Below are 9909 nucleotides of genomic sequence, written 5' to 3' on the forward strand. Positions count from 1 at the left end.
TGTTTGCAAATATCAATGATCTAAGATCACCTTGTGACATCACAGACAAGTTTAAGACATTCGATTATGCGCAAACAATTGTTCTTTCGCAACACAAGTAAGATTGTACAATCTTGGGCTCTTGGTAGTACTACGGAAATCGCCATGTAAACCACTATGGGACCGTTTGGCTCTAATTTAAAACCCGCTGCCCTTGAACTAATCAAATAGTATAATGTGGAATAAAGATCCAAAAATAAGTTTCTGTCTACTTTTCAGCGCCTGGTGCAGTCTGTAATAACAACATCCTAAAAAGTATTTTGACATCGAAGGCCGCACTTTGTGCCCTAAAAGGCCGCAGGTGACCTTTTGTCGCAGGTTCCCCAGCCCTGATATAGCCTATGACGTAATAAACAGTTAAAACTGATCTTCACACTGTGCAGCTTAATCTGCGCATCAAGTTTGAAACTAATCAGGGCTTTTGGGGCGTCAATAGATGGTTTATATGTGATATAAACCTATTTCTTTACATCTGTAATTTTAAAACAAAAACCAGCAGGGAATTGGCGGTTGTTGGTGAAATAAGGATCTGCAATGCGGCCGTCGTAGCAAAAAGGTTGTTTAAGTGTATAAAACTTGAATAAAAATCACATGCGGCCCTCGGCATAATTTGCAAACTGCAATGTGGCCCCCGAACCCCACGAGTTTGACACCTCTGCTCTATTGCTCTTAAATGTCATGATTCATGTATTAAACGCGCGTTCAACGTCTCCTTGTTGCCCTGTTGGGAATGTACAGTTATGTTGGTTGGTCAATTATTAAGTTCACAAGGTCTGTCAGAATGCGTAGCGAGTTGACGTCATCGACGAAGCAGCGTTTTGTGTGTTTGATTTTATACCTGAGGGTTGAATGGAGTAAAGTTGATAACCTCGCAAAACGTAAGAAAAATCTTTATAAGAAGCATGCAGGGACCACTAACTTTTATAAAGTCGAAGACTACCGTAATATTATCAAGTAACATATAAGGGCTACTAGTACAAAACATAAGCATAAACATGTTTAAAAATCTATAAAGGGGTGACATTTGTGTTCATGACTTTTTTGAAAATTAAAACTGACAAGTTTAAATGTGGCGGGCATATGTTGGTAACCCCTGGACTGTAAAGTAACCAGGTTAAGTTTGTTGATATAAGTGGTGTTACAGAACCATGGGTTATGCTGTAGTGTTGCAGATAAAAGTGTGCGTATAGGCCAGTTTTTCTTGTTAAATCTGTAACACTATCAGGGTTCGGTTATTTTGTCTAAGTTAAGTTTATGCAGCATTAGATTGTGCTCTTGGTAGTTTAGAAAAGTTTAAGTAAATGGTTTATCGCGCTGTGTGGTCCTAATGTTCGCCTTAACTTGGTATTAAGTACACATACCATCCTTATTTTTAAGAGTTGTTCTTATTTTGAAGGGCTATGACTTAGAAAAATTTATTGTCTTTTTCAAAGAAATGTCCTTATTTTTGACTTGAATCCTTATTTTGTCTTATTTTCAACAAAACTATAGTCAAATCCCTGCTACGAGTAAAAGTAAACCTCGACCTGAACTGTCGTAAGATGCACGAAGTATTTTGTTACGGACAAAAAGTTGCTGGAACAGATTGTTTCTGGCCAAAATGTTGCAAATGATATGTCATGGCTCGCAGAAATGCAAAGATTTGTTCAAAAACATTTGTTTCGTTTCGCATAAAGATTTAATTTTTCGGTTGTCCTTATCTTTGGTTTCAAGTCGATGGCAATCCTGCTTATAATTAACAGTAATCAGAGAAAATATTTCAGTATAATTTAGAGATAAATTTAATTTATGGATTAATTTAAAAATCAATTCAGAATTTTATGCAGAAAGAGACGTTGTTATGTAACAAACCTCATTTTAATTAGCAGTTGTAATTTATGAACATATATCATGCGCACATTAGTGGCCGTCGTTGAAACTGAAGCCTGTAATGTAGCCCTCTAACTGAAGGGTTGTGCACCCCTGCCTTAAAGCTAATCAACGGTAGCTTAATAATAAAAGGTTTTAAATCAATCACATAATATATATAGTAATCTGACATGTCATCAATTTTTCAAAATTGTTCAACAAATTTTACATGAACAATGCAGGAATGTAATTATTTTGTTGTTTCAACATTGTTCAAATTATTGTAGAGTCGTCCGTTGTTGATTTAACCCTTTGAGGGTTACTGGTACATATATGTACCACAACTTTGAAGCATCGTAGAAAATTAATTTGTTGTTCGATCGATATAATTTTCACACAACCTCTCAATGTGGATTTAATGTTTATATTTCTATGATTTTTTTGCACTTGCCACCTTCAGATCAGCTGTTTTTGTGCCTTAAAGTAGTCAGTTTTCGGTCATTCTCAAGGGCATAGTTGTTTCACTTACTGGTAAGTATACAAAAACATAAAAACAAGTGACTGATAACGTTTTTTATTGTTTATGTGTTGGTTGTCAATAATTACTAGTTTTAAAAAATAAAACCCTAGTAAAAATGTAAAAATTTTGGACATACATGTTATGGTACATATATGTACCACTGTCCATTTGGGGAAAAAAAGTCAAAGTTTTCGGTTTTGTTGAAAAATGCTGTTGTTTGTTTTTTAAGTCCAATTAGAACTACAAAACAGCACATTTAAGGTTTTTAGTATTTTTTATTTGTATTTTAAGACATTTCAGAACAAAAGTGACAGGAACAAAAAGTTAGTTTTTCCATTGACATATAGCATCGTGGAGGAAATTTTGTTTGCTGATGTTAGCGACACTGAAGATGACCTTGCTTTAGATGCAGAAGATGTTAAGGTTCTCTTAAAAGATTCCAAATTGTTGCTGCCAGTTCAATGCTTGATTGTACGGTAGCAAAAAAGCAAAATCCTAGTGATTAGAAGAGATCTGTAGCAAGTTGAACTTCAACAACAATGAAAATATGAAACCGAGAAATGATCCAATGTATGAAAGGGCTTGTAAAATTAGGCCAGTACTACAGCATTTTAATTCATCATTTCTATCAGTCCTATTTTCTTCCGTTGATGAACATGTGATCAAATTTCAAGGGCCACAATTCTAGTATTTGCAAGAAAAGATCTAGCAAAGTCAATACAATTGACAAGATCAACAATATACAAAGGTGTAAGCTTTGCACATGTCAAAAGATTCAGAACAGGACCAACAACAAGTATGTCCAGTGTGACACATATCTTTGTTGTGCAAAGGATAGGAAATCCTTCAAACTTTATCATAAAAAATAAGTTTCTGTGCTTGATTTTGTTGTATTTCAATTTTTTGTGACCTGTTACCATTTGCTATCTATGATTTCTTCGTACAAAACTGGCATTTCCTTTTCATCTCTATATTGTTGTGAAGCTAAGTTTACTGAACTGAAATCCTACACTGGTAATGACAACAACTATTGTTGAAATACCTGCACCATTATTCTATACTTACAAGTTTTCTCGCATTTTTGTATGCTGTTGACTAGGTTTTGTTTGTTGTTTTGTATTTACTAATCAAATACATAGAATACAAGTATTTGTTAGTTAACAAAGTTTACTTACAGTGATCCTTGAATACATTTTTTACTATAATAATGGATTTGCACCAAAATTGAAAAAAAAAAATTTCAAAAAAAAATTCCCCCAGATGGTTGCTGGTACATATATGTACCATGCTCTAAAATAAACAAACTAAGAAATTACAAAAAAAATTTTGGGGGAATACTTTTTTTGACCCATTTTAACTAAGATTTGTTGACTGAATTAAAAAAAGCAGTGCACAAAAAAGTGTGTCCCTCAAAGGGTTAAGTTTATATTGTTATATTAAGTTTCCTGTTGGCAAGAATTCTAGTTCATGCATAGCATGGTCACAATTTAATACGTTTTAATGGATAAAATCGCAAGGCTTTAAAAGCGTTTTACCCGGTTTACGGAATTAATAATTTGCCAATCCTTGCATATATTTATTTTTGGGTTTGTTGCTTTGAAACGTCGCAATGTTTTCGCAACCGAAAATCTTAACGTATAGACTGTTTGATTACGTCAATCGTATAGTTTGAATTGAGTTTATTTCGCTTAAATGAAAGTAAAAAAAATAGCGACACAATAGTATTAAAACAGTCGAATTTTTCAACTTAAATTTCGAGTTGCTTCGTGTGGTAATGCAAATTTTGAAGTTATGTTTGATTTTTCGTTTCCTTTTTTTTGGAAAAAATGTGTCGGAGTTTAATGGATTGATTACATTCCTACAATACGCATAACAACGTTGAGATGTTTCAAGATCCTAATATAACTGCAATGGAGTTGTTTGTGTCTTAAATCAATGTACCAAAAATTAATCGGCCTTTTTCACCGAACAATTCAACTGGAACCAAAGTTTAAGACGAGTTCAATGCAATATTCGTTACAACACTTCGTACTGAAGACATTTGTTCAGCAACAAATAACATCATCATCAGTTATTAAAACTCGCCTTGGGAATCAGGACAAATGTTGTTAAGCGATATCTCAAGAGAATTGATGCACAACTTCGTCTGACGGTTTGTTGTTTAAAATCACCTTCACCATTGGATTTAGTCACAATGAGCCACTGTTATTAAAAACCAAACAAGTTTAGCAAATAGCACAGATATTAATTTAAAAACTTATTGATGGGTCGCCTAAAAATTTTATGACAAGACCTTAGTGGGCGCCATTTCATTTTTAATGAACTCCTAATCTTGTTACGCGATATCTTAAGATAATTATCTCAATTATATCAGTTATAATTGATGCACCAATTTGCTTAACAAGTTTAAAGGTTAGATTTAATTTTTTGTGTGTGAAAGCATTTTTATTTTCAGATATTTTAAGACTCAACTGCGTTTGTTAGAGCAGTTTTTTGTTTACCACGTTCTTACTTTTTCACATTTTTATTTGGTTTGTTCACATAAAATAGCGAAAATTGTTTGTCATGCAACAAATGCTGCCTTCGTATTTCCAATTTTGACGTCCACCTTCTATTTTGTGATTCTTAGTTTAATTGTGGCATACATTATTTCTCTACTATGGTGGCATCGTTGAAAGTGGGGTGATTTTGACCAAAGGTGTAAAAGGGTCTGGAAAAAGCTTCTGTTGCAAAACTTTTTAACGCTTAGCTTCTAAAGTAAAACCATTTAATAACTGTTGTTGAGTATTTTGAGAAACTTTTGCTTTATCGCCTCATTGGTTTGAAGTTTGTTTAAGTTTTAATACAGGTTTATAAATTACTTGTAGCATTAGCCCAAGAGGGTATTAACACTAAAGTTTAAGGAATTCCGTTAATTCGTGCCAAGTCTGATACTAAACTTTAAGAAACGAATCGATATTTTGAGGTTACAAATCGGGTTCAACCATAAATGGCGTCATGTTACTTTATAAACCTACAAATTTAAGAAATATATTCATTTCGGAGCCAAACGCCTGTCCAACTAAACAAGTTTTATCACAATAATTTTGAAACATTTTATTAAAACTTGCAAAATTTGCTTGGTAAAACCATTTTTCGGAGCCACAGAATGAAATATTCAGTTGTTTTGAATGTTGAACACAAACAAATACCTTCTAAACTTGTATTTGTTATTTCTTGGCAGAAGATAAAATAATTTTTAAAACATGTTGTTACAACTGATAGCGGTTTTGCTGTATTATATGTCCCTGGTCAGCGGACAGCAGCAATGCAGTTACGTCACCGTTGCAACATGTGGTGATGACGTCACTGTCACACCTGGAAACCTGATTAATGGGAGGGGTGAAAAGGGGGACACTGGGTTACCAGGCAAAATGGGTCCTAGGGGATTCACCGGAAACAACGGGGTTATCGGACCCATAGGTCCCAAAGGAGACCCTGGAATGCCTGGTGTGTGCCGAAGGGGAGAGGCAGGTAGACAAGGTCCGGTGGGTCCTAAGGGCGATAAGGGCGACAAGGGAGAGGCTTTAAATTTGGAAGACTTCAACACAGATTTGCACGAAATAAGAGAAAATCTTCGAGGTACATTTGTTTTTCTGCAAACTGAAAGTTAAAAACGCTATTTATAAAACGAAATTTCAATTTGCGGCTTTGTTTTAACAAAATAACACAAACAAAACCACCCAATAACCACTCAGACAGCTGGCGATTAAAATAACTTTAACATGTTTTTGTTAAAAGCTTGTGAACAAAACTTGCAGTTCTACACACAGCAAACTTTCAAAAGGGGGTTGCGGTGCACGAAGTACAACAGAAAACCCTTCTACCAGAACGTACCACAGTATCAAAAACTGTTGCAGTTGCACTGAATGCAAAAAAGTGAAGGGTCCGTGATCCGTGAAGGGATTTTTACCGGGCCGCATAAAACTTGCTCATGGTTCACATTGAACGAAAGTTGTAATAACAGTAATTAGTTTTTCAGTTGAACATTTGTGGTTTTTAAAAGCCGGTCCGTGACAAAAATTGAAGTTTTAAACCTTTAAACCGGTCCGGAGTGCAAAACAGGTTGCCGACCCCTGCACTAAACGATAAAAAAATAAAAAATAAAAATTTTAAAGAAAGTTTTAAGCAAAAAATAAACTTTCAGGCAAGGATGGCAGTACGGTACGGTACGTATGTCGTTTATCGTACAACGTACCTCGTTACATAGGGCGTACCGTACCACCGAACCGTACCAAATGTCAAAAATCAAAACGTACCGTACCACCGTACAAGACTTGAGGTACTTTACGGAAAATCATACCGAACCTTCAAATAACCAAGCGGGATTAGGTTGAATACATTTTATGACATGCACATAAGGGAGAGGTGTGTAAACTCCATACAAGCTGCCCCACTACAACCAGCTTATTCTAAATGAAAGGTTGATGTGTTTTCTATGATGGGCTCGTGCAGCGACAGTGTGTAATTTTCAACAGCATGTTTCTTAAAATCATTGCTGCGAAAGAGACAACAACACTAGCAAGCTTTTTCAACTTGAAAATCAATTACAAATGCCAAGTTAATCTCTGTTCTTGTCATGTACCCGATTTATTAATAGGCCTACAGAACGTGTAACCCTCCGTCCTAAACTTTTTGAGCGCTATTTTGTTTTTGTTTTTTTGTGATGAAATCATGTCATAAAAAGTTAAATTAAGGTTTCAATCAATTTTGATATTATCTGCAAAGGGTAGCGATTCAAACTTGACGTTTAATCAACATTTAATATGTGTACCAGTACAGTGATGATATTTGCTGCGTACCGTACCCTACCAAAACAAAAATTCCCATATGGCAAGGCACAGGCTAGAAAAATATTCGGAATTCGGGCGTAAAATCAGAAATATTTTCTTAAAACACTCTTACAGTAGTGATATTCGGAATTTTGCTCACGTAGATATGGTAACTCTATAACAGGAGCCACCAAACTTTTTTCACTGCGGGCCGGATAAGTTTAAAAATGACTCGCGCGGGCCGCATAGTTTACATATCGCCGCCTTTCAAAACTTAGCCCGCGAGGTGATTTTTCTGGGTGCGCCAAGATATGGCTTTTCTACAATCCCATTTAAAAGCTGGTGTTGCGACTTTAACTTGTATAGGTCGTCTCGTACGAGCAATGCTTGCATATTACGTCACAGGTAATAAAAAAGGCATTTGTTTGCGCATAATTAACACTTAGTCTTGTCTGTGACATAACAAACTGGCCTTGGAACATTCCTAGGCGCTCTAATCCTATGAAATTGATCAATATCATTCTACATATCGCCAGAGGAAAACTTAAGGATTAGAATATTTTTTGAATGTTACAAAGTTATCAATACGATTTGGCAAACCAAAAAATGTGGTCGGGGGCTGGATGAAATGACCTCAAGGGCCGGATCCTATGTACCTATGTAGCATTGATTATTTAATTTAGGATTTTATCAACAGGAAATAAAAGAAAACAACATAATAGGCCCAAAGCAATAAGTAATGTACATCTGTCCTTGATTGTAAACTAGTTGAAATCAAGTTACTTTTTGTTATATCTCCTTATAGCACACAAATTTCCTCTAATCGTGGAAGTAATTATTTAGTCTCGAAACTAAACTATTTTAGCTTTCCTTTCTATACAGAAGGTTTTCTATTTTACAATTTAGCGACAGAAAATTCATTTTGCAAATGAATACACTGTTGCTGCCAGGCATAACGTATCAACAAAATTTTCAGCTCTTCCGGCAGTTTTTTTATTCTACTGTGCCAACGTCGCTAATTAGCGCAACATGCTACTGTCCTCGGGCACACCATAAACTTCTCTGCTGCCCAGGTGTTAGCGAGAGAAACCGATTTTCACAAGCGAGGTTTCCTGGAGTCGTGGAACATACATTCTCACACCAACACGATGAACGTTAAAACGGACGTTCTAATGCCGATAACTTATCGGTCGCTTTTGCACCATTGAGCCAGGTGTTATCACACGACCATTGGTGCGCATTGCGTTTTTTCTACCGTCATTTTGCAAATGTTTCTTCGTTTTCATGTTTCAGAGATTGACAGCCGACTAACAGCAATAAACTCCTCAACGTCATCAGTGGATGGTCACCAGACGCTTGTCAGCAACACGGAAGTTACTCGATTGCTCCCTGACACCTGCTCTACTTCATCAGTAAACGGTTACCAGCGATTACGTCACAACAAGAAAGCGGTTTGTGACGAAGGTTGGACGGTAAATCGAACAATATGTAGAATAACAACGTGGAATTACAACATTCGTACATTTCCTGCATGACAGGTTTTTCAACGACGATTTGACGGAAGTGTGGATTTTAACCGAACCTGGCAGGAATATAAAGATGGATTCGGAAACATGGAAGGAGAATTCTGGCTCGGTGAACAAATAATTTTGTTTAAAAGCGTAAATTGAATTTGACCAAAACTTTAAACAACCCAGGTTTGGATGAAATACACGAATTGACAAGTGGACAGAACTGCAAACTGAAAATAAAGATGACAGGTTTTGATGCCACAACGGCTTACGCACAATACAGGTATGATTTTTACTACAAAAATAATATGCCCATATGGTGGCGCTACAACTTGGTCAGGTAATAGGGTTACTGTAGCAGCAGGAACTTGGCCGAACGGTCTGGCACACCTGATCCACATAAGACATAAAAAAAACTGATCGGGTACGAACCCAGTGAAAAAAACAACATCAAATATATCTGTATTGAAGAAAAAATGTTATGTTGAAAAATACCTTATTTACAAAAGTAAAAATCCATTTTACCATTTTAACCCACTGTCAGTGAAAATATGTGTGCCAGACCAGGGGTCGGCAAACCCTTTTTGCGCTACGGACCGGCTTTGATACTAAAATTTTATCGCGGACCGGTCTTCACAAAACAGCTAATTTTAAGAAATAAAAGTCATTGCAAGATTAATGAAATAAAACATCGAGTTTGTTTCGTCGCAAGGAGGCGCTACCACCAAGGGAATTATTGACAAAATTCACGCCCGGTCTGTTTCACGGTTTCGTCTTTATCACAGAAAATATGTAGGCTACTCGCATAAGTAACGCGTCCGAAATAATACCAAAGATTTTAATGATTTTATGGGAGCCGCTTATTATCATAAACATTACTGCCAAGGTAGTGGTGTATATAGAATACATCGTGTAGACGTTTCGACAATCTTCACACATCTGGCTTCCCTTTCTTTTCTTTTTTTTCCTTAGTGCTTTATATACCGTGTTCCACAGCTTGATTGAAAACATGTACTGATGATGACAACAGAGATTGTCGAAACGTCTACACGATGTATTCTATATACACCACTACCTTGGCAGTAATGTTTATGATTAAACTACTTTTCAAGTCCGTGCATAGTGTTCCTACGCTTATTATCAGTTTGGCATATTACTGCTAAAAGGTAGAGATATACCG

General features: G+C 36.0%; 1 protein-coding gene and 1 long non-coding RNA gene across 2 annotated transcripts; both read left to right on the forward strand.

The window, feature by feature from the left end:
* The first annotated feature begins 2196 nt into the window (after positions 1-2196).
* Positions 2197-3556, forward strand: LOC145229183 (uncharacterized). The gene is made up of 2 exons (XR_013860383.1): positions 2197-2418; positions 2699-3556. It is a non-coding gene; the product is annotated as an uncharacterized LOC145229183 (long non-coding RNA).
* A 2132-nt stretch (positions 3557-5688) lies between these two features.
* LOC145229724 (uncharacterized) lies at positions 5689-9909 on the forward strand. The gene is made up of 4 exons (XM_080095054.1): positions 5689-6028; positions 8512-8690; positions 8757-8853; positions 8916-9909. The coding sequence occupies exons 1-4, from the start codon at positions 5689-5691 to the stop codon at positions 9071-9073; spliced, it is 774 nt and encodes a 257-aa protein (XP_079951180.1). The 3' UTR covers positions 9074-9909.

This window comes from Phallusia mammillata, chromosome 5 (genome assembly GCF_965637545.1).
Source record: "Phallusia mammillata chromosome 5, kaPhaMamm4.hap1.1, whole genome shotgun sequence".
Taxonomy (NCBI): Eukaryota; Metazoa; Chordata; class Ascidiacea; order Phlebobranchia; family Ascidiidae; genus Phallusia; species Phallusia mammillata.

Bases quoted from the DNA above. Each gene is read 5' to 3' on its own strand.
- LOC145229724 (XM_080095054.1), top strand. From the start codon at position 5,689: ATGTCCCTGGTCAGCGGACAGCAGCAATGCAGTTACGTCACCGTTGCA. The intron at 6,029-8,511 runs GTACATTTGTTT...TTCATGTTTCAG, and splicing joins AATAAGAGAAAATCTTCGAG to AGATTGACAGCCGACTAACA. The intron at 8,691-8,756 runs GTAAATCGAACA...CCTGCATGACAG, and splicing joins TTTGTGACGAAGGTTGGACG to GTTTTTCAACGACGATTTGA.